General features: G+C 50.3%; 1 protein-coding gene across 4 annotated transcripts; it reads left to right on the top strand.

The window, feature by feature from the left end:
• The first annotated feature begins 6132 nt into the window (after positions 1–6132).
• DMKN (dermokine) lies at positions 6133–22198 on the top strand. 4 transcript variants are annotated; one of them, XM_049901692.1, is made up of 19 exons: positions 6133–6671; positions 6957–7160; positions 7273–7338; positions 7626–7676; positions 7818–7886; positions 8611–8667; positions 9304–9501; positions 9735–9785; positions 11504–11536; positions 12207–12260; positions 13443–13490; positions 13677–13724; positions 16200–16256; positions 16760–16807; positions 18599–18643; positions 19054–19113; positions 20152–20175; positions 20287–20334; positions 21828–22198. In XM_049901692.1, exons 1-18 carry the CDS (start codon positions 6318–6320, stop codon positions 20332–20334), a joined length of 1515 nt encoding a protein of 504 aa, XP_049757649.1. In that variant the 5' UTR covers positions 6133–6317; the 3' UTR covers positions 21828–22198. The 4 variants fall into 4 exon arrangements, with proteins under 4 accessions (XP_049757649.1, XP_049757648.1, XP_049757650.1 ...); XM_049901691.1 differs by lacking the exon at positions 21828–22198 and adding an exon at positions 20916–21348; XM_049901693.1 differs by lacking the exons at positions 16200–16256; positions 16760–16807; positions 21828–22198 and adding an exon at positions 20916–21347.
• Positions 22199–22416: the final 218 nt, after the last annotated feature.

Raw genomic sequence — 22416 nt, 5'->3', positions numbered from 1 at the left:
TTTGTTCTGTTGTGCATAGGATCGTTATGAGTAGGAACCAACTCAATGATACCTAACAACAACAGCATAAGTTGGTACCAGCTTAACTTCAGTACCATACAAGAGATTCTATACCTGTACCATTTCTCCCCATTTTGTCGTTATCACTAATTACATCTTTATATTTCATGTGCCCTGTTACAAAACTTTATCCTTGCTTTTTATAGTTTGTTATTAAAAAACATGAAGGACCAATTAGAATTATCAAGCACGAATATCTTATTACTATCCTTTATACTTGCCCATGCAATTCCCTTTATTAGGGATCTTTCTTTTTTTGTATGGCTTTGAATTTCTTTGTAGTGTCTTTTCCCTTACAACTTCAGAACTCCCATTAGTAATTTTTGTAGTGCTAGTCTGGTGGATACAAACTCTCTCAGTTCCCGTTTGTCTGAGAATGTTTTGATTTCACTCCCATTCTTGAAGGACAGTTTCCCTGGGCACAGTATTCTTGGTTGACAGTTTTTTTTTTTCTTTCTTTCTTTCAGTACTTTAAGTATATAATTCCACTGCCTTCTGGGCTTCCATGTTTCTGAGAAAAAAATTGACACTTAATCTTATTGAGAATCCTTTGTATGTGACTGTTTGCCTCTCTCTCACTGCTTTAAGGATTCTCTTTATCCTTACTTTTTGAGAGCCTGACTCTGATATGTCTTGAGGTAGATCTCTTTGGATTTGTGCTGCTTAGGGGTCTTTGAGCTTCTTGAATTTGTAGATTTATGTGCTTTGTCAGATTGGGAAAAATTTCCGTCATTTTTCTTCAAATGTTCTTTCTGTACTTTTCTCTCTCTCGTGTCTTTCTGAAATTCCCATGATACATCAGGTCTTTTGATGTCGTCCCACAATTCCATTAAACTGTGCTCAGCCTTCTTGATTCTATGTCCTTGTTAGTCCTCAGAGTCTGTAATTTCTATTATCTCATCCTCTAATTCACTGATTCTTTCTTCTGCCTGATCAAATCTGTTTTTAAATTCTTCCATTTCAGTTAGTGTCCCTTCTAGTCACAATATTTCTGTTTGGTTTCTTTTTATCACTTGTTTTAGATCCTCATTTTGTTCCTGCATGGTTTTCCTTATGTATCAATACTCTTTTTTTAATGTATTTTAAAGTAAATTGCAGACATCTGTTTCCTGCATTTTAATAAATAGAACCAGTCATATATTATCAAACATTTGTTGAGGGTCTCCTCTGCACTGGACGTCATTTCATATGTACTGGAGGAGTCCCTCCTTAAAGGAATCCTACAGTGGATGCTTTTGAAAAGGGAATATTCAAGGGAATAATTTTTAAAAATAAAATATCAGCTTTCATTTATCTTATTTTTACACACATTTTTGCTTGGGTTTGCCTGGGTGTGGGTCCAATAGAGCCAAAGGTATATGGGATCATTGGTATGCACTAGCGATCAATCTAGGAGGCTTTGGAAAAGACAGCTTTGAGTTGGTTTTGAAGGGTAAAGTATGCATGACCATCTTCTGTTTCAAGGCCTTGTGTGTTGTTCGTTTTGCTAGAATACTCACCATGCTCCTCTGTCCCCACCATTCAGTTTTCAGCTACTTTGACCACTCAACCTGAACAATGGGCTACCTTGTTATTCTCTCTCTGGCACACTGATCTTGTTTTTCATTGCACTTATGACGATTTGTAATTATATAGTTATTTGTTTAATATCCATTTCCCCCTTAGACTAAGAGCTCAAGAGGGGAGGTCGAGGTCAGGTACAAATGTCTGGCAACTAGGAGAGGTGAGGCCACTGGCTTGAGAAGTCCTGGGAAAGGTTGTGGAATAAGTGTGAGCAAGAAAAAGGCTGCTTGGACCAAGGTAGGTGGAGCAAGCCTAGAGAATAACAAAGAGAAGAACAGCCAGTGTCTGCAGAATTTGAAGGATAGGGAGAGGGGCTTGGGTGGGACCCTCACAGCCAAATTTTATTAGGTGCTCACTCACTTGTGCTAAGCACTTGCAGATATGATCCATTACATCCTCACAGCCACCCTATGAGACTGGTACCATGATGATTCCGCCTTACACATGATGAAGCTGAGCCTCAGAGAATAGAGAGAGTTACCTGAGGCTACCCAGCTTGCAAGTGGTGGTGGTGGGGCTCCAATTCAAGAGAACTTTACCGCTGATAAGCCCTGCTAATAAGGGAGCATGCTTCACTGTGACCTTCAGGTAAGGGTATGAGGCTACTTTAAAATAAGTCCTCTTTAAAAATAAGTTTTTGCATTTGGTTCTTTGAGGAGAAGTATGCATGCATGTTAAAATTAAACAATTGCCAAGAAAGCATTCCAATGACATCAACATGTCCAACACTACCAAGAACATGTATTGAGGGCTCCTGTGTGTAAATAGCTGCTCTAAGCTATTTACTTGAATTCTCTTCTTTACATACATTACCTCATTTAATCTTCACATTAATCCCTAATGAGGAAACTGTTGCATAGACTGGGTGAGATCACAGCTCATAAGTGGTGGAGCTAGAATTTGAACCTAGGCTCCGTAATGGGCACTGTGGACAAGGTGAGTCTGCAGATGCCAGTTTGAGGCCTGGGACCCCATAGAAGAGAACAGAGACATCACCTAGACCCAAAGCCCCTTCTCACCGCTATACTTAGGTCCAGCCTCCAGATTTTTCTGCTTGGACTATTGCAGTAGCCTCCTCCATGGCCTCTGTATTCCTTAGCCTTGCACAGTCTGCTCCCCAGAGGAAGTCCATTAACACCTGAGTCAGGTCACAGCCTTCCTCAACTCAGAGCCCTCACAATAGCCCCTAAGACCCCACAGTCCGTCCCCATTACTTCTTTGATTTCAACTCCTTCCATTTCGCCCCTGCTCTTGCCACACTGGTCCTCAAATACACCAAGTGGGCTCCTGCCTCAGGGCCTTTGCACTGTTATTCTCTCTTCCTGGTAATACACTATCCTCAGAAACCATCATAGCTTGCCCTCTCACTTCCTTCAGGTCTCAGCTCAAAGAACCTTTTTCTTACCACCCTAATAAAATACCCCGTCCATTATCCTCTATTTCCTCACCCCACTGTGCTTTTATTCATAGGGGTCATCACAGTATGATGCTCATAGTCTAACTTCCCCCATGATGACCGCAAGCTCCCTGTGTAGAGTGGTTTTGCTGATCTTGTTCTGTGCTGTATCCCCAGTGCGTAGAATAGGCTTGGCACAGGGAACCAAAAAACCATTGCCGTAGAGTTGATTCCAACTCATAGTGACCCTACAGGATGCAAGAGAAATGCCCCATAGGGTTTCCAGGGAGCAGCTGGTGGATTTGAACTGCTGACCTTTTGGTTAGCAGCCAAATGCTTAACCACTATGCCGCCAGGGCTCCTTGGTACAGGGTAGGTACTCAGTATATTTTCTTATTCGCTGAGTGAATAAAGTATTGGATTAGAGAGAAAAGCTGAAGCCAGAGGAGTCTGGACATGACGTGGGCATGTCAGAGTTGTAGATGTTATTAAATACAAGAACAAATCATGGTGATACAGGAGAAAAAGCCCTGGACCCACACAGACCTGAGCCAAAGTCCGACAGCTCCATTTACCGTGACCTTTTTACAGATGATCTTGTATGTGATGTTTAACTGCTCTGAGCCTTGGTTACCTCACCTGTAACCTCTTGGTGTCGTAGTGAGGATTAACTGAGACCCTGGTGTGAAAGCACCCAACAAGGGGTATTTAATAAATGTGCCTTAGATCTGATCTGAAGTGCTTCCTCAGCTCTAGAGATGTCTGAAGGCGCTTTTCCCCAGAATTTAAAATATGGGCTACTGGTGACATGGGAGAGTGTGGGTGGTTTGTTGACATGGCGTTGAATAATCTTGAATCACACATTGAGAAACTTATGCTCGTCTTAATTTTCTTCCAAGTCTTGTGATTACATTAAAGAGGAAGACACTCTGCGTGCTGGTGTGCCCTGAACACCTCTCTTGGATTTGCTAATCTCCCTTTTTTAACAAAGGGCACAGGAACTACAGCCAACTGTAACGCAATACCATTGTTTGCTTCCCACTGTATTTTTCCAGTACCTTCTATTTATGGGAACCCTGGTGGCGTAGTGGTTAAGAGCTATAGCTGCTAACCAAAAGGTCAGCAGTTCGAATCCACCAGGCGCTCCTTGGAAATCCCATGGGGCAGTTCTACTGTGTCTTATAGGGTCCCTATGAGTCGGAATTGACTCAACGGCATTGGGTTTGTTTTTTTAGTTTTCTATTTATGACTTTCCATTTTCAGTAGTGATATAAAATATTAGTAACAGAGAAGGCAGATATAAAACACTGTGAAGGGAAGTCTGGGAAGGAGTCTCTGAGTCAGCACGTGCTCTACTCAGGGCCCCTCATCTTGCCATATGATCCTGGCCTGGGAAGTGGGAAGTGGCAAGCCCACCACCAATCTTGCAAGGCTCAGATTTACTCCAGTCATCCTCCTTCTCCTCACACATTGCTCACAGGACAAAACCAAAACCGGGTCTACCCAGAAGACGACTAGGAGGCATTTAAAGGCAGGAGGAAGTATGAGACACCGCTTGGGAGCCAGACAATGCTTGGGGGCCAGAGCTTAGGACTGAGGCAGGTCTGGAACTGGCCCTTGGCTTCACACGTGCTATGTCCTCCCTGAGCCCCAATGTCTACCTCTCTCAGTGAGGTAATAACAGGACCTAGCTCCAGGGCTGTATGAGCCTTCAAGTGCTTAGCCTGGTGCTGGGCACACAGAAAGTCCTCCATAAGCTGGAGCTGCAATAACAATAGTGATAACAATAATTATTATCACCACCACCATTATTATTGCATTAAAAAGTCAGGACGGAATAACAGGGAGGCAGAAGCTGAGGAGGACAGACAGGGATTGTGTTTACATGGTAAGAAGTGTAGGGATGTCACAGGGAAGGGTGTGGGTGTGGGGGAGGGATGGAGAATGAGGGTGGAAGAGACTGACTGAGAGACATTGGGAAAGGCAGGTGGATACTGGCCCCTCCTAGCTAGGCGATGAATCCCAGTGATACGAGGCAGTGCCAAGTGGGAGGACCTGGGACTCCTGCGAATAGAGAAGCAGCCACACTTGTTGAGCAGGGATGAGACCAGGGAGGACGCCCGCATGCTGTACCCCGAGCTGGGACTGGGGGAGAGGGCCATGGTGCTGACCACTGGCTCTGGCCACTTTGCTGACCCCTCCTCCCTTGCCAGTGCTGCCCAGGCCCCTGGGGAAGGCTAGGGGGTGGGGCAAGTTGGTACAGGCTCGCCCATCACAGGAGGCCACGAGCTCACACATGTGCCCCCTCCAAGGCCAGGTAAACAGGATGGTCAACTGCTCCCTCCCTTGGTCGTTCCCTCCCACTTGCTCCTGGAAGCAGGTGGACCGCCCAGCTCCCCTGCTCCACACCCAGCTTTCCCAGACAAGGGCAGCTTGCGTGCTAAGCTAAGACACCCAGTGACCTCTCTCAGGGTCATGGCCCCTTCCTTTCCAGACACCTGGGGTCCCCACTGAGGGCTTTCCCCAGAACCTTGAACAATCCCCATGGCTTCCAGTCTCCCCTTGTGCGCTGGTGAGAAAGGGTGTGAGGGCAGCCACCTTTACGTGGCAGTGTGGGAAGGGAGAGAGATGAGAGACAAAGGCCTATGGAAACTGAGAGAGAGAGAGAGGAGAGGGAGAGACGCCAAGAAAAGGCATCTGCCTCTCATCCTGGTGCCCTACGCCAGCCTGGCTTATCTAAGGTGGGTCCCATTCTGCTGGGCTTCCTTGCTCCCTTGTTGGGTTCCTGCCTACAGTTTCTCCCTCCCAAGTTTCTCTCCCCCCACCCTCTGCCTCCATGAAACCCCCACAGCCTGTCTCCTTGGATGCCCCACCCCCACCCTGCACCCCAAATTCCTGGGGTTGGGAAATTGGAACACTCTTGCACCTGTCTCATCCCATTTCTCCCTCCCTCTCTGATACACAGTTGCCTTCTGTTTCAACACAGACTCCCAAAACTCACAATTACAGCTCATTAACCTATCGGGGGCGGGCCCTGAGTCACTGGGGGAGGGACTCTGGGCTGCCCAGCCCTGCCACCTTCTCCCAGGCTACAGTATAAGGAGTAGAGGCAGGGAGGAGAACTCTGGGAAAGGAAAGAGAGGGCTGCAGGCCCAGAAGGAGGAAGGAACCAGTGGTCAGAAAGGAAGAAAGAACGGAGGAGGGCGTATAGACACGGGAAGAAAAAGGGCAGAAAGAATCAAGCTTGGGTGGGAAGAAGAGGAAGGCTGTCAGGAGACAGAGAGGGAGTGAGGCAGAAATGAAGTTGCAGGGGTCCCTGGCCTACATCCTGCTGGCCCTGTGCCTGGGCAGTGGGGAGGCCGGCCTGGTACAGAGAGGAAGGGGGAGCACTGGAGCAGGCACTGGGGGGGCCTCTGGGCACGGGACAGGATACGCCACTGGCCAAGGGGCTGGAGAGGTGGCCAGCTCTGGAGGCAAGGAGGCTACAGCCCCTGGGGTGGGAGGTGCCGTCAGCCACAGGGTTGAGGAGTCTGTCAACAACGGGGTTGGGGAAGCAGGCCACGCTCTTGAAAACACCGGGAGGGAGGCCAGCAGACAGGCTGAGAACATCATCCGACATGGAATAGATGCTGCCCACGGCTACTCACAAGGGGTGAGTACCTGGCAGCAATGGTGCTTTGGTGAGTGGCTAGGAGGCCAGGCGTGGAATGAGAGGCTGTGGGAAGCTGGGTTGAGAATCTCGGGAAACATTTGAAAGGATAAATGGGTCTCTTGTTTATGGTTGTCTGGGGGCAGTTGCATTACATGTTCTGTCCCCTTCTCCCACCTCCTTGGGGTCTCTCCCTACAGTTCCCTTCTATGGTTGCTGTGTCTGCCCCTCCCCCCTCCCACAGAGTCAGAGATGGTCACACTAACTGTAGGGGTGTCATCCTTACAGGGAACCAATGGACAACCTCCATCTGGAGGCCATGGTACCTCTGGCTCTCAGGGTGGCCTCGGCAGCCATAGCCAGGGAAACCCTGGAGGCCCAGGGACTTCTGGGGACCATGGATGCCCCAGTGGCTCAGGTGGCAGCTTTGGAACCAACTCTCAGGGTCAAGGAGGCAATGGAGGGTCATCCAACATTGGGACCAACACTCAGGTAAAGTAACCACCTAGGCCTGAACCCAGCCATCTTCCTCCCTCTAAGCCCCCACTCCCCACTCCTCTCTCTGTCCTCCCTGACCCCACACTCAGTCTCTTCCTCCCTGCAGGTAGGGACCGTGGCCCTGCCTGGTTATGACTCAGCGAGGAGCAGTGGCAGCAACCAGAATATCGGGGTAAAAGGGAGAGGCTGGGGGAGGAGAGGGATGTCTGAGGACACATGGCAGAAAGTGGGGGAGAGAGATAAAGTGAAAAGAAAGATGGGGAAGGGAGAGGGTGGGGTGAGAGGAAGACTAGAAAGGACAAGTGGGTGGGGACAGAGGATAGGAAGAAGGGAGAGAGATGAGAAGGGAATGAGGGAGTGACATGTTAGGGGAAGACGGTCCACCACAAGCAGGAAGGGCCTGGCTTGTGGAGATGGCTTTGCCTGAAGATCTCTCAGCTTGTCTCCTTCTCTCCGCAGTGCACCAACCCCCAACCCTCTGGCTCCGGTGGAAGCTTTAGCAGCTCTGGGGTAAGAAGAGAGGGGACTTGAAACAGGTTGCCCAGGGACGAGACAGGCTCTGGTGGTCTTTGAGTGGGCAGAGGAAGGGGAGTGAGGGAGGCCATCTTTGTTCTCATCTTGGGTCCCGGCCTGGTCTCTTCCTCTGCTCAGGGAAGCACTAGCCCCCAGGGGAGCAGCAGCAGCAGTGGAGGCAACAGTGGCGGCCCAGGGCCCAGCTGGGTAAGTGTTGCTCCTTCCTTAAAGGCAGAGATGGGGGTGTGGCCCCTGGTGGTTGCTGCTGAAGGGAGGCACTCCAAGGTTTTCCTGAAGGGCGCTGCAGCCCTGGGTGGGTGGTGTCACCGGTGGTTGTCATCCTAGGGCTCCCTCAGCCTCTGTTCCCACCCTTCCAGCCCCAACCAAGCCCTGTTCCTTAAATACGTGCTATAATTTTTCCAGTGGAGGTGCCCTACCTATTTCTGTTTACTCTGGTCCGTTATCCTCCACTCTCTGATGGCAGGGGTGTTCCATGTCCTGTCTAACGTCTGTTCCTGCAGGTCATGTCCATCTGACAAGTCTGAGCAGGCCTAGGGATGGCAGATGTTAGAAGAGGGGTGGGCACAGAAACATATGACACTTGCCTCCTGCCCTTGGGAAGCTTCCAGAAGAATGGGGGCAGGGCTGCATATGTGGAGATCTAAGGGCATTTACAGAGCAGTGGTGTAGGTGACACTAATAAATACAGTGCCCACACGAGTCCTCCCACATGAGGGGTGAGAGGGCCAGGAGGGAAGCCACGGCCTGGCTGCTCCAAGAGAGGAGGCCTGGGGAGAGGGAGCCTCGCATGGCAGCCTTGGGAGCCTGGGAAAGGATCCAGGCCAGAGGAGGTAAGTAGCTGTGACAAGACAAACAACATAAGCTGCTTTCATTTACTGCTTTTCTTGCTACCCCTCTTCCTTCCGTCTAGGACCAACCCTCAGACAGTTCTAAGAAGCCTGATCAAAGTAGCCATTCAGGCTCCCAGGTAAGGACTCCTTCCTTTTCTGGGTTGCAGGAGAGAGAGGGGTGATGAGAGGCAGGAGCGGGCATCAAGAGCCCCAGCCTGCCCCCTGGTGGCAAGGATCTCAGCTCCTATGCAGCTGGGCTCCAGAGTCTTTCCAATTCCTGACCTGTGGTCAAGGAGCCCGGTGGCACAGAAGTTAAAATGCTCTGTTGCTAACCGAAAGGTTGGCGGTTTGAACCCACCAGCTGCTCCACAGGAGAAAGATGTGGCAGTCTGCTTTTGGAAAGATTACAGCCTTGGAAACTCTATGGGGCAGTTCTACTCTGTCCTACTATAAGTTGGAATCAACTTGATGGCAAGGGGTTTGGTTTTTTCGGTTGGCATGCAGTTGAGGGTGGGGGCAGCAGCTCAGAATTCCCAATTTCCAAGTACGCATTTCCAAATACACTTTACCACACCTGGCCCGCTCTGTGCTCAGAATAACTTGCCTGGGTGACCAACTGGCTAAAAATGGGGAAGGTGTGGAGGCGGGGCAGTGGGTTGGAGTCCGACTGCAGGTTAAAGACATTCACAGCACAGCTTGTTTGAATCCCTTTCAAATTGTTTGATCCCATTCCAAGTCCCTTTAAGACAGCACGTGAACTGCTTCTGTTGTAGGGATCCAACAGCAGCTCCTCCTCCAGTAGCAGCGGCGGAAGTGGAGGTGGCAGTAAACCTGGTGGAAGTGGAGGTGGCAGTAAACCTGGTGGAAGTGGAGGTGGCAGTAAACCTGGTGGAAGTGGAGGTGGCAGTAAACCTGGTGGAAGTGGAGGTGGCAGTAAACCTGGTGGAAGTGGAGGTGGCAGTAAACCCGAGGTGAGCGGAGTGTGCGCACTTGGCCCTCACACGGGAGCGGGGGGAATGTTGGAGGAGTTCAGACCCCTCGGGTGGAAGGAGAGCAGGGGCTGGGGCTGACAACGACCGGGTGCTTGCTGCTGAGGCGGGGCATTCGTTGGCTGGCCTGGGGTTAAAATGCTGCAGTTTAGGGGCTGGAATTGGTGTCTGGTGGGGGACTGAGGCAACGTCTTCCTTTTCTCTTTCTCCCACAGAGTGACAGCCCAAAGAACGAAGTCCGCATATCTGGAGGGTCTGGGGGTCAGGTGAGAGTCAAGGCTGGGGTCACCGCGGTTCATCACAACTGTGCGGGCTTCTCATAGCTGAACTTGCTGCTTGGGGCCATTCTTGATGCTAACCTCCTTCTCAGCCCCGTCACCAGGAAGCTTACAACTCAGGGTGGAGAAAGCCAACGTATACTCCTAAAAATATTAAGGACTTCAAAGTCAGAGTTCGTTGCCAATCCTTACGAGATACACCTTGCTTTACACCATAGACGGGGCTGCGAGAAATCGTAGGTACACCAGCCCTTTTGAAAATGGAATTGCTTCACGTGTTCTCTACCCGACCAGTGAACAGAATTTGATCGTGAGCTCTCTGACAGAGAGACGTGTTTTGGGAAGTGACACTTCCTCTTCAGTTATTCTGGAAATCTGGGCTTGATGTCAACACCCTTGGTGCTGACAGTGTTACACTAACGTGCACATGAGTCACCTAAAGGTCTTGTGGAAATGCAGGTTCTGATGCAGCAGGTGTGGGGTGGGGTCGAGGCTCTGTTTCTAACAAGCTCCTGAGTGAGGGGACACTGGTAGCCAGTGCTCTGGGCAGAGAAGCGGGCCAGGTGGGGGCTGAGTTCAGAAGGCTTTCTGAAGAGGCTCTTCATATATTAAGGACTAACCCATTGCCATTGCGTCCATCCCTACTCGTAGCGACCCTACAGGACAGAGAGGAAGCGCCCATAGGGTTTCCAAGGAGTGGCTGGTGGATTCCAATTGCTGACCTTTTAGTTAGCAGCCAAGCTCTTAACCACTGTACCACCAGGGCTAACCCTCTATGGGTATATAGGTTTTAAGAAAATTTTTCCCAGTTTGTGACTCTATTTCTAGTTTTTGATATATCAAAGTCTTAAATTTATAGGTAGTCAAATATATCAATCTTTTTCTCATGGCTTCTGCTCTTGGTGTACTGTTTTAAAGGTCTTTATTTTCTTCTAGCACTACTTATAAAAGTTCATTTTTTCGGCTTAACTTTTTAATCCATCTGGAATTTACTTTTCTGTATACTGTCTGGAAACCCTGGTGGTGTAGTGGTTAAGAGCTACAGCTAGCTGCTAACTTAAAGGGTGGCAGTTTGAATCCACCAGATGCTCCTTGGAAACCCTATGTGGCAGTTCTACTCTGTCCTGTAGGGTTGCTATGAGTCGGAATTGACTCGATGGCAACGGGTTTGATTTTTCTTTTTTGGGATACTGTCTAGTCCCGCTCCTCAATTCAACCAAACTTACCCTCCACTTTGCATCAGAGCTGTGTGCAGGGAAAATCAGATTAAAATAGAAGGGAGGAAACTGAAAAGGTTTAGCTATTTTTTTCTCCAAATACTTAACATTCCCAGCCCCATGTGTTGTATCATTTCCACCGCTGATTTAAAATGCCACTTGTAAGTGCCCGAATATTTAGGGGGAGCTTCTGGGAGTCTTATTTTGTTGAATAGAGTCCTTTATTGTGAGAGAGGTGCCACGCTGCTTTATTTATGGTAGCTTTTTACAGTACTTTAATGTCTGCCAGTACAAGTTCTCCACTGCTATTTATTTTTTCTGGAGTTTTCTTAGACATTTATCCTTTCACATGAATTTCAAGGTTCTTTTGACAAGTTCCAAAAGAGAATTCCATTAGGATTTTTAGAGGAATTGTATTAACTCAATGCTTTGGTTCGTGGGATGGCCCTGTCATCGAAAACAATGATCTTCATCTGTCTTGTCCTTCAGGGATCCAAAGAGCAGGGAGCCTCCAGCAGCAAGGTAAGGAGGTGGGAAGCTTCGAGCATAGATTGTTGGTGGGTTCAACTCTCCAGTAGCAATATTAATAGAAGGGGACCAGGGAACAGATAATTCCACATTGTGGCCTGGTCTACAGGTTAGCTCTGGGAATGAAGGGGTGCTGAAGGACCTGAGAAGCACCATGTTTCACACCAAATGATGTAAGCTGGACTCTAGAGAAGCCTACCTCTAACTTAGGAGGAGGCAAACCAGTCCACCTCAGCTCCCCAGTTAGCACCACTTTCTGAGTGGGGCAAAACACCAGCCCAAACAGGCCCTTAATTCTGAATCCATTTAGTACAACAGCCTGGCTCAGTTCTGCCTCAACCAGAGAAGAATTTAGATGCTTTGGTGGCAAAGACCCTTCCTTCTGGATTTTGGACAGCTTGCAGAAATGCATATAAACCAAGATGGTGATGCTATCCATAAACACCATTAGTGAGCCACAGAAGGTTGAAATGAGATTTGCCAGGGAAGATGGAGCTATCCAGATAAAAGGGCCTCTTTCTGAGAGTGCTGGGAAGTCTTCTGTCATGTTCACGCCTCAGTCCCTTGATTCAGGAATCCTTCACCTAAATCCTGCTATCCTGCCCCCTCATCTCTTAACTTGCCTGCCTCCCCACTGACTCTTCTTCATTTCCTGTCTCCACAGGAAGTAAGCCAAGAGGGCAGTCATCCTCTTGAGAGCTCCCAAGGCAAAAACCAGGTGAGTCTAGGAGCAGGCAGGGTTGGCTTTAGGAGGAGGGATGGTGGAGAGTGGGGACGCAATGCCAGGGGCCTGGGGAAAGAAGTATCTGTTTCTTCTTGCAAACTGTTCTGAACCTGTGTTACCCTCATTAGGAGACCACAATGGGGGCCTGGGATCCCCATTCAAACTCAATTCATTCATTTCTATCACCTCTCTGAGGGGAAAAGCAGACAAAAATGACAGAGAATTGTCAAGGGACTATTTTTTTAAAAAACATACTTAAGAAGGTAGTGTTGAAAAGTAGAAAGTCACTGAACTTTGAGTCCAAAGATGGGGCTCAAAGTCTAGCTCTAACACTTGTTCTCTGTGTGTCCTCAGGCAGACCAGTTAATCTCTCTGGGCCTGAGCCTCCTCTTGGGTGATATAGGGACAGTGACAACCTGCTCACCTCCCACACTTACTGTAGAGCTTTCTGCATCATAAGAGACCAAGGTGGTACACAGTCTGACACTGGAGTCAGACATGGAGACAGATCCTGAGGCTACTGCTGGACTGCTCTAACTTTAATTTTTTTTTTTTTAACTTTTATTAAGCTTCAAGTGAACGTTTAACTTTTAGTTTTGTCAACTGCAAAATGGAGTTCTCTCCCACATAGGAATGGTGCAGGATAAGGCATGGGTCTTGGCGCATGGTGGGATTAAACGCATTAGCTACTCTCATTCCTAGTGGTGCTTTTGGAACAGGGAATAAGGAGGGGCAAGAATATGATTCAAAGGATCTGATAGAGGGATAAGGTAGCAAGTCATTCTAGCAAGGCTTTCTGGAGGTGGGATTTTTGGGTGCTGTTTAAAGAAAAAGAGGAGGTGGCTTTATAGAGAGGAGCACACAGATCTTGAGCTAAGTGGAGATAAGCAGGCCAGGTGCAAGGTGATAGGTGGCCTGAGTCCCAGGATGCATAAGCCTTGGAGATTGGTTCCCCTTTCCCCCACTCAGGGGCAAGGGTCTGGTCAGGAGAGTGGAAGAGGTAAAACTGTCAGTGGAATCAATACTTCGGTGAGTGGAGGCACTGCTCCGCCCTGGGCAGGGACCATGTTGTCGAACCATCCTTGCCTTCCCTCCTGAAACCCAGATCTTCTGCCCCTGCCTCTTTTTCACAAAATGGGTTCTTACTCTCACCCCATTTCTCATCTGGTTCCTTAGGACTCACAGACATCTCCTGGGGTCTTCAACTTTGACACTTTCTGGAAGGTGAGTTCTGAAAAATTGTTCTGCTCACTCTTGGAAAACCAACCCTGTCCCTTGCCCCCACAGACTGAAGTCATCGTTCTGTACCAACAGTCGAAGGTGGCCCTTGACCTCTCTTGTCCTGAGGCCCAGAGCCACTTCAATTGTGGCCCAATTTGGCCATCCTCCTTTTTCTTCCTTTCTCTGCAGAATTTTAAATCCAAGCTGGCTTTCATTAACTGGGATGCCATAAACAAGGTAAGGGCTGGGAAGCCACACCATCCTATTCTTTGGGGGAGAGGGATATAGACAAGGAAGCTAAACCTCTGCTTGCTGAGCCGGGGAAACGATGACGATGGCTAAGAAAGCACTCAGGCGAGTGCTCAACAAACAAACACAAAACTGGGGGAAGGACAGCAGAGACCTAAAAAGAGAGGGAGAATCTGAGACAGTTAGGGATAAGAGAAGGGAATGGGGCCTCCTTAATATCTCAACGTACAGAACTGAGCAAGGTCTGGACCTTAGTTTTCCCTTTGGGACCGGGTAGACTAAGGGAAGAGTAAGTAGGCCCAATCCTTGGGAAACCAGAGATGGAGTAGAGAGGTGGGGCCGGGGCAGGCTGGAGGGGGAGTTGGGTGGAGCTCAAAGGCCACAGGACTGATAATCGCTCTCAGAAGGAGAAGGAAATGAACTTCCTTGAGTGCTTGATGGGTGACAGGCCCTGCATGTACATAATCTTAGGTGACACTTGGGGCCCAGAACCCCTTCTGTCCTTCCTCTCTTTCCACCCCAATCTCCTGCAGGGGAACCCCTGGGCAGGCTGCCATTTGACACCAGAATAGCAGATGCACCTCAAGAGTAGAGGCGAAGGGCAGATGAAAGATCCAGACAAATACCAAAGTTAGAAGCTGCAATTGGTGGCCTGCAGATGTGTCTTGTCTGATCCACTCTTCATTTTTTTAAGAATATGAATTAGTCGTCAAAGTTTAAACAGTGAGAGAGAGCTTACGTGATCATTTGTTGTTCTGGTTTCTCTTGAGAAAAATTGGGAACACTGGGCCCCTTTTCCATGGGGTAGTGATGGGCTAGAATTGAGTAGCAACTGCCTCTTGTGATGAGGCGTTTGCTGGCCTACAGACAAATACCCCTACCTGTCCAGGTCATTTCAGCCATCTGACTGGTCCCTGTGAGCTGTTGTATTTCTGACTCTTACTGTGAAAGAACGAAGACTAGGATCTCTGCCCTCACAAACCTTTTGGTCTTTCTGAGGGAAAGGTTGCACTAGAGCGTGGGGTAGGCAAAGAGATAGCCCAAACCTCAGGAAAATCAAGGTCTGACCTTTCGGGAATGGGGTGGGGACGTGAAAGAGAAGGGTGTCAAAGTTGCTAGCTGCAGTGGATTTCTGTCTTAAATAACCAAAATCGAGAGCATTCAGTCTCTGGTGGGGACATTCTCCTCATTGTGGCCCACAGGGCAACCAGGTCCCTGAACTTCTGGTTTGATGGGAGAACCAGGGCACACGCAGACACCTTCCAGAGGGCCAGGACAAACAGCCAAATGTTTTTGTGCATCTTGAGGTCCAGTAAAGGGAGGGATGGCAGTTAGACGGGATTCATTTGTCCGGCAGAGCTTCCGGGATGGAGATGGGCAGAGACAAGAAGGGAGAACCCCATTCTCCCTCAGGAGATGGGCGGGGGGAGGTGAGGGAGCTGAGGGCTGCAGCCTGGGTGAGGACTGAGGAGAAAAAAAAAAAAAAAAGGGAACTATAAATCACACTCCTGGTGAGGTAGGGGGCTTCTCAAGCCTGAGCTGGGCTATCTGGATTTGACTGGGTGACAACAGTGGGCAAAAGGGCCCTGCAGATTTCTGGAGCAAGGGTCTAGTCTACCCTTGCCTTGGCCCGCTACTTCCCTGAATTTCCTATTCCTAGAGCTTCCTCTTAGAACCTATTTCTTTGCCCAGGACCAGAGGAGCTTTCGCATCCAGTGACTTCCAGACAAGGAGCTACCACATGGATGGGAGCTCTGCCCCAGCCTTTCCTAAAACATCGCTATCTCACCGCTAAGCTCAACCTTTGCCCTTGAAATAAACCTTAGCTGCCCCACACTCCCAGTCTCTGCTCCTTTCTTTGTCTCCACAGTTGCCGGGGTGGGGTGGGGTTTGAGGCTGGATAGGTGGGGCCGCGCCAAGGGGAGGCCAGGGCTCCCTGTGGGTGCTGTCGTGCCCCCATGCCAGACCCGGGTGGCCGCGTCATCTGATTTTCCCAGAAAAGCTAGGAATCTGATTTTTAGTTGTTAACAAGTGATTTCATTAAGAAATAAATAAATGCAGACCAAGCAAAAAAAGTCTGCAGGCCTGTGGAGGGGGTGACTTCAGCCCCACAGCTTCGGGAGATGAGCTGGAGGTGGCACGGCAGGTGGAAAAGTGGGAAGCTCTGGGGGCAAGCCCCTGTGCAGGGTTTATGCTAAAATTGTGCTTTGCCAGAGGCTGGGGGAGACGGGCATAGAGAAGGACACTGTGTGCGTGTTAGGGTGAGGAGTTAATGGCTCCAGAGATCTAGCCTGCCTCTCTGTTTCCAAAAAGAGCTTCCAGTGTCCCCACAGATGTCCAGCTTTTCCCGAACCTCAGTCACAGTGAGATTCTGACAGCTGAGAGATGGAGTAGTGGAGCAGGGGGCTTAGGTGAGCAGGAAAGCAGACCTCGCCTAATTAGCTCCCCACCTTTCATCCATAGGGCCCAGTCCCATCCCCCAGCACTCGAGCCCTCCTCTACTTCAGCCGTGTCTGGGAGGTAGGAGACTTTCTGAAGAACTGGGAATTTCGGTCACCTTGCCCCTCTCCACATCTCCCTCTGGGCAGCTACCCTCACCTCCAGCCTGTCACAAAATCCCTCCTTGTCATTCTTGAGACTGGTAACCTCACCCGAATCATATCACCGATACCATCTCAAACTCTAACACCCCCAATCTCCGGCATGCTTACCTTCATTTAACCCTAACCACACCTAGGCTCTAAACCACATGCCTACACCTGATCTTGAAACTTGCCCCAACTCCCTGTGCCTCCCCACCCTCTGAATTGTCCCCTGTGGGTCGCTGATGGAAACCCTGGTGGTGTAGTGGTTAAGTGCTACGGCTGCTAACCAAGAGGTCGGCAGTTCAAATCCGCCAGGTGCTCCTTGGAAACTCTATCGGGCAGTTCTACTCTGTCCTATAGGGTTGCTATGAGTCGGAAACGACTTGACTGCAGTGGGCTTTTGGTTTTGGGGTCGCTGATCTCTCCTTCCCCCTCCAGGATTTCAAACACAACACTCCTTTCTTCAACTGGAAAGCAATTACTGAGGTAAGAGGCCGGGGGCAGACGCCTGGCTGAGGTCTAGCTTTGCTGGGGACACAGGATTCTGGGCTCTTGGCAGGCAGCTTACGGAGTCTGCCCCAGTTGCCTCCCCTCCCTGCCGAGGTGCCTCCTTCCCTTCCCCATGTCTTCTCTCTCTGCCACCGTGAGTAGGGTTGGGGTGGGAGAGAGAGGAAGAGCTAGGAAGGAGGAGTAGGGTGGGAGGTCTTCCCTAGGATAAAGGCAAAGGACCCTATGGCTGGGGCCTCTACAGGCACAGATGCCAGCAGCCACCACTGCCTCTGCTCTGCTGCTGCTCATATGGGCTTGGCTGGGCTGGGGGTGGGGGGTGGGGGGGCTCTAAACCGAACCAAACCAGACTTCTTGGGAGTCAGTTCCAATTCCAACTCATAGTGACCCTATAGGGCAGAGTAGATCTGCCCCATGGAGTTCTCAAGGACCGGCTGGTGGATTTGAACTGCCAATCTTTTGGTTAGCAGCTGGGCTCTTAACCACTATGCCACTAGGGCTTCGGTTGGGGGTGGGACTACCGGGTGTGCAATGCAGGGAAGCAGGGGAGGGGGACCACAAAGCGGGAGAGAGGAAGGGGAGGGACCCGGAATTGAAGCCAACTCTCCTGTGCTAAAGTGAAATAGGAAGGCAGTCAGTGTACGATAGGTGGTGACCAGGTCAGGGTCAAGTGCAGGCTGAGTATCTGGTCAAGGTGGTCTGAGTATCTGGGTCCCGGGAGGGATGGGCAGGATGGCTGGGTTCTGCAGAAGACCACACCTTAATTTTGCATGGCAGTGGCCTTTGGGAATTAGAACCTGTGGACACTGAGGCAAGAGTTGCCCACTCACACATCCATGTGGGCCAGCACGTGAGGCTGGACAGATGGGATCGTGCCAAGGGGGAGGTCAAGGCTCTCCAGCCAAGTGCTGTCATGCATGCATGTCAACCAGTGTGGTCATGTCATCTGATTCTTCAAGAAAAGCTAGATGTCTGAGTTTTAATTGTTAGCAAGTCATTTCATTAAAAAGAAAAATGCTGACCAAGCAAAAAATGTCTGGAGGCCTGTGGACAGCAAGTTTGCGACCTCGGTGTTACGAATATTAGTTAAAATTAAAGGCCAGGTCTGGATAAGGCAGAGACTTAAAGACAGTTAGGAAGAACATCGTTACACTGAGTATGCGTGTGCGTGTGTGTATGTGTGTGGTCCTAGCAGAGAAGCGATGGCAGAAACGAAACTTCCTCTCTTCTACTGCTAGAATCCCTCCGCCTTGATCTGGTGATGGTGGGCTGGGGAAAGCCTGGGGGGACTGGAAGGGAGCCAAGCGAGTCTCTGGAGAGTCTTCAGTGGCTTCACCTGCTTTTCTCTACTTCTCCCCTTTGAGTGGCATTTGCATACAAAGATAAAAGGGCCTAGAAGGTTTGGTGTAGGCAAAGGGTGAGCTGGGGCTGAGGTGCGTGGGCCCACCCCAGGGAAACCTGTGGGGGCACCAGCGGTTGTTGTTCTAGCTCAGTCTTATCCCAGGCTGCCAATGCTCCGGATGCCTGGGTGCGGACGGTGTTGCCAGACCTGGTTCTCTACCTGTGCTCCCCACCCTGAGTGTGGAAATCTGTGTCTCGTGTTAATCTGGGTCATTGGTTTCCTCCGGGCTCACCGCCGGCTCTGTGGGCAGCCTCTGTCATGGACCTCTGAGAGGGTCGGGGTGGTGGGATGCTGGTGCTCCGGAAGCCTGTGAGGCCTGCATGGCCATGGGGACACACTAACTGTGGTGGCTCCCATCTGCTTCTCAGGGCGCAGACGCCTCATCACTGCAGGCGAGGACAGCTGCTAATCAGGTGAGTCTCTCTCTCTCCTTCCAGTTTTCTCAGTCTGCCCAGGATGGCAAGAGGTGGCATCCGTAACTTCTAAGGTGGGACACTGGTGTCACCTGACCACCTGACTTAGCCTTCACCTCTTTTCCTCGTCTCCCAGCCTCACATCCCAGGTAACACTTGTGAGCTGGGAGCGGTAGCAAGGGAAGAAGGAGGTAGGGTTATCTGGGCTAAGACATTAATGAAGTTAGGCGAGGGTGTGGGCTCTGGCTGGCTGGAGGAGAGTCTATAAAAGCAAGCACGTGCCGTAAGGAGAGGAGAAGGCAGAGGCTTTAGGAAAGGTCCTTCCGGGCGGGGAGGCAGGCCGTGTACTCCAGATCACAGTGCCCTCACCCCCTTGCTCTCACACCTTCCCTCCCGGCTTTTGTCCACAGAACTACAATTATAACCAGCGGCCCCATCCCACTGCCTCTAGTGGCAAGACCTCTACTAAGGTAAGACTTGCAGCTGCTGTTTTCCCACGGGGTTCCGGGGTTCCGTGGCCGGAGGAGAGGCAGGCAGGCTCTCACCACAGGGACCTCTAGGTTGGTTAGCTGATGCAGAGTCCTGTTCACTTTAAAAGGCATGCCTTCCCAGCCAGAGAGAGAGTTCAGAAGGGCAGGGTAGAGGGTTCAATGCCCTTCACACCCACCTACGGCTCAGAAAGTGTTTAAAGGGAGCAGCACCTGCGTCAGATGCCGTGGTGAGCACTGAAAGCCAAGATCCCTTCAAGGAAGAACAGACGGCTCTGAAAAACCACACAAGGCGTGTGGCCAAACAAACAAATGGCTTTGCTTTGAAGTGTTTCCTCTCTGCCTCTTCTTTAACTGCTGACCTCTGGAAGGGGCGCGCAGACTAGCATTCAGGGGAAGCTAGCCTGGGAACTCTTCGTTAGTGGGAAAATGAATGCTTCATTCTATAAATAAAACAAAAAGAAAAAAAAATATTTTAGAGAGTTTTGCTTCATTCAGTTGTTGAGAAAGCAATCTTGGAAGTTCGGTAAGTGAATATTCTGAATACTAACTAGGCTGGCAAAGCAAAAACAGGCCGGGCGTTTCCCTCCCGCTCTCTGAACCATCAGGCCTCCACCCTCGGGGAGAGGACCTTTCTCCTGAGACACCAGAAACTACCCGCGGACTGAAAAGAGATGGAGATGCAGTTGATACTGCTTGTGGGTGCCCACTTTGCCAGTTACAAGGGCCGGTTTTTAGCAAGCTAGCAAGCAGAGGGATACCTACCCTTCCTCTTTCACTCCTCTTGGTCAGCGCGTGTGCAGGGACTATGTTCAGTACCATCTTGGATAAAACGTACTTAGCATGGTTAATCTGCTGTGGAAAGAAATTCCATGGGCCGAATGTCCACAGCCAGACCGAGGGATCTTTGAGATAATCCTGGGTTGAGCCTGCCCCTGCCCTGGGCACTTCCTGAGCCTGGATGACATGGCTGGCTGAGTACAGACAGACCAATCACCTCCTCTGATTTTCTTTTCACAGGGACAAGTCACACCTTCTTCCTCGGTGAGTATGGGGGCTGAGAAAATCTGGCTCAAGAGAGAAGGGGTCTGCGGCCAAAGGTGTGTGTGTCGGGGGCAGTGCGATGACTGCTCAGACACTCTCCTTGTCCTGCAGGCTTCCCAGGTACAACCTGGCCTGCTGCGCTGGATGAAGCTTTGGTAGGTGAGTGTCAACGTGAGCCGGACGAGGCCAGGAAGCGGAAGTGGAGTCCTTCCTCAGGGGCAGGCCTGGAGTCTTGGCCTTTTCTCAGACCTCAGCTGGGGACACTAAGTCAGCTTCCATCTGGGTGGGCACTTAAAGATATTAATGAGCCCACTGGGGAGTGTGGAGGGAGCAGAGCAAAATGACCTAGGGCACTCGGGAGGCACCCTGTGAGCGAACACTGAGTGAAGGCCTGAGCAGAGGTGGAGGCGTTTGGGGACAGCTCTGAGAAGAATGAGGTGCTAGGCTAAGGAGAGGGAACATAAAGGAGAGAGATGTGTAGAGAAACAAGCCTTTTAGGTGCAAAGGTTCAGCAGCAGGAAGAAGTGAGTCTCCAGTGGGGAAGAGATAACAGAGCCACTCGGCAAAACCAGAGAGTTTGTGGTAGATTTAGGAGCAGACATGTAAGGGAAGGTCAGCTGGAACCGGCAGGACAGCGGAGGAACGGGAGGGTGGAGGCTGAACGGAAGGATGCTGAAATAAGAGAGACCTGACAGGATTAGGAGTGGCCGCTTTCTATCATTTGATCTCCTTTCTTCTAGACAATTTCTTCCAGTCACTACTGAGGCCCTGAAAAATGCCGGTCGTAAAGGAGCCTGACTGTGGCCCCACTCGGCCCAGCTCTCCCACCCTGTGCTGGCCCAGCCTGAGTCCTGACACCTGCTTTCTCTAGGCGGGGGACCTGGTTTGTCTGTCCCCTGTTTCTTCCCGCCCCATTGTAGTGTCTCCTTGACCGTGTTGGTCTCATCAGATAAACCAGCTACTTTCTTAACTTCCCCCACTTTGTGACCTGAAGTCACAGTGACAATTGTTCAGGAGGAACTTCCTACTTCTAAGTTTCACTGTGGAAATAAAACATGATTCTCATTTCCCTAAAACTTTCTCAAATTTTATTCTTTAACACTGTGTTGGTGGCCTGGGTCAGGGAGGATGGAAGAGAGATTTAGGGGTAGATAATTTGCCTTTCTCCTTGTATGAAAAATGGTAGGCTGAGAAAGAACAGACTTAGCTTTTAGGCCTGACAAGAAACAGCTAGCCTATCTACCATGCCTCAGTTTCCCCATCTCTAAAAAATAATCTTTGCCCTGCCGGCATCCGAATACCATGCTTACTGCACTGGGAGCAGTCACAGGTATTCTGGTGACTGAAAACGCAACAGCGGAGCTACTCACACCAGGAGTTGGGAGTAAGGAGGCTGTTCAAAGAGATGAGACAGTTCCAGAAGGTCAGGGAGGGGCAGGAAATAGGGGCAAGGGGCTGGTAGAGAACTGCCTTGGCCATGTAAATATACAGAAGTGAGGGGGTACGGTTGAATGGGTGTGTTTAGGAAGTTGGGCGGGGGTGCTGGTACCTTATGATATGCCAGCTGCTCTGTGTTTCTAAGGTGCCGAGGGAGGGAGGCAGAACAGGTCTACTCCATTAATGTACCAATGAAACACAGACTCCTGGTACAGGCTGAGCCAGGGCTTGTCACAACCTGAGGAGCCCTGGGGACAAGGCGAGAATCTGCAGTTAAGAGTCTCTGAGTCAAACGCCCACCAAGCCGATGCAGCATGCCCAAGTCAACAAGGCCCCGCCACCGTGCACCCTGCAGCTGACATCCCTGCAGGGGCACAGGAAGCACATGGAGGACATGAAGCACCCTGTCAGCCTCAGTGACCCTCTCCAAGACGTCAAGTTTCCTGAGAGCATGACCTCCTGCTGCCTCGGTCATTGCTCCGTGCCCAGGGCTTAGCCTCAAACGTTGGATGAATAAGTTACAGAAACCTGCTCCAAAACTGACTTGGGAGACATTCTTGACGAAACCCATCTGACTGGGAGGAAGATCAGGACCACGGCTTTGCTCTGCATGCCTGTAGCACTTAGTGCCTCTGTCCTTAAATTGTACCTATTGGTTTGCGTTGTCTCAAGCCTTGCAGTACCTCCTGTAGCCACAGGGAGGAGAACATGTGGCCGTCTCAGGGAGCACACTCAGTCTTTACTGTCCCCTGGCAACTAGTTTCCTGGAACCTGGGTGAAGGGTCAGAAACAGCTGGGAGCTCA

This window comes from Elephas maximus, chromosome 11 (assembly GCF_024166365.1).
Source record: "Elephas maximus indicus isolate mEleMax1 chromosome 11, mEleMax1 primary haplotype, whole genome shotgun sequence".
In the NCBI taxonomy this organism is placed as follows: domain Eukaryota; kingdom Metazoa; phylum Chordata; class Mammalia; order Proboscidea; family Elephantidae; genus Elephas; species Elephas maximus.
Note: the sequence above shows the minus strand (reverse complement) of the source record. Positions and strands in the feature narration are given on the sequence as shown.

What these genes read in the sequence shown, in the direction of transcription:
- DMKN (XM_049901692.1), top strand. Translation starts at nt 6,318, where the DNA reads ATGAAGTTGCAGGGGTCCCTGGCCTACATCCTGCTGGCCCTGTGCCTG. An exon ending in ACTTTGACACTTTCTGGAAG is followed by an intron (nt 13,491 to 13,676) that starts GTGAGTTCTGAA and finishes CTTTCTCTGCAG; the next exon opens with AATTTTAAATCCAAGCTGGC. An exon ending in GTGGCAAGACCTCTACTAAG is followed by an intron (nt 19,114 to 20,151) that starts GTAAGACTTGCA and finishes TTCTTTTCACAG; the next exon opens with GGACAAGTCACACCTTCTTC.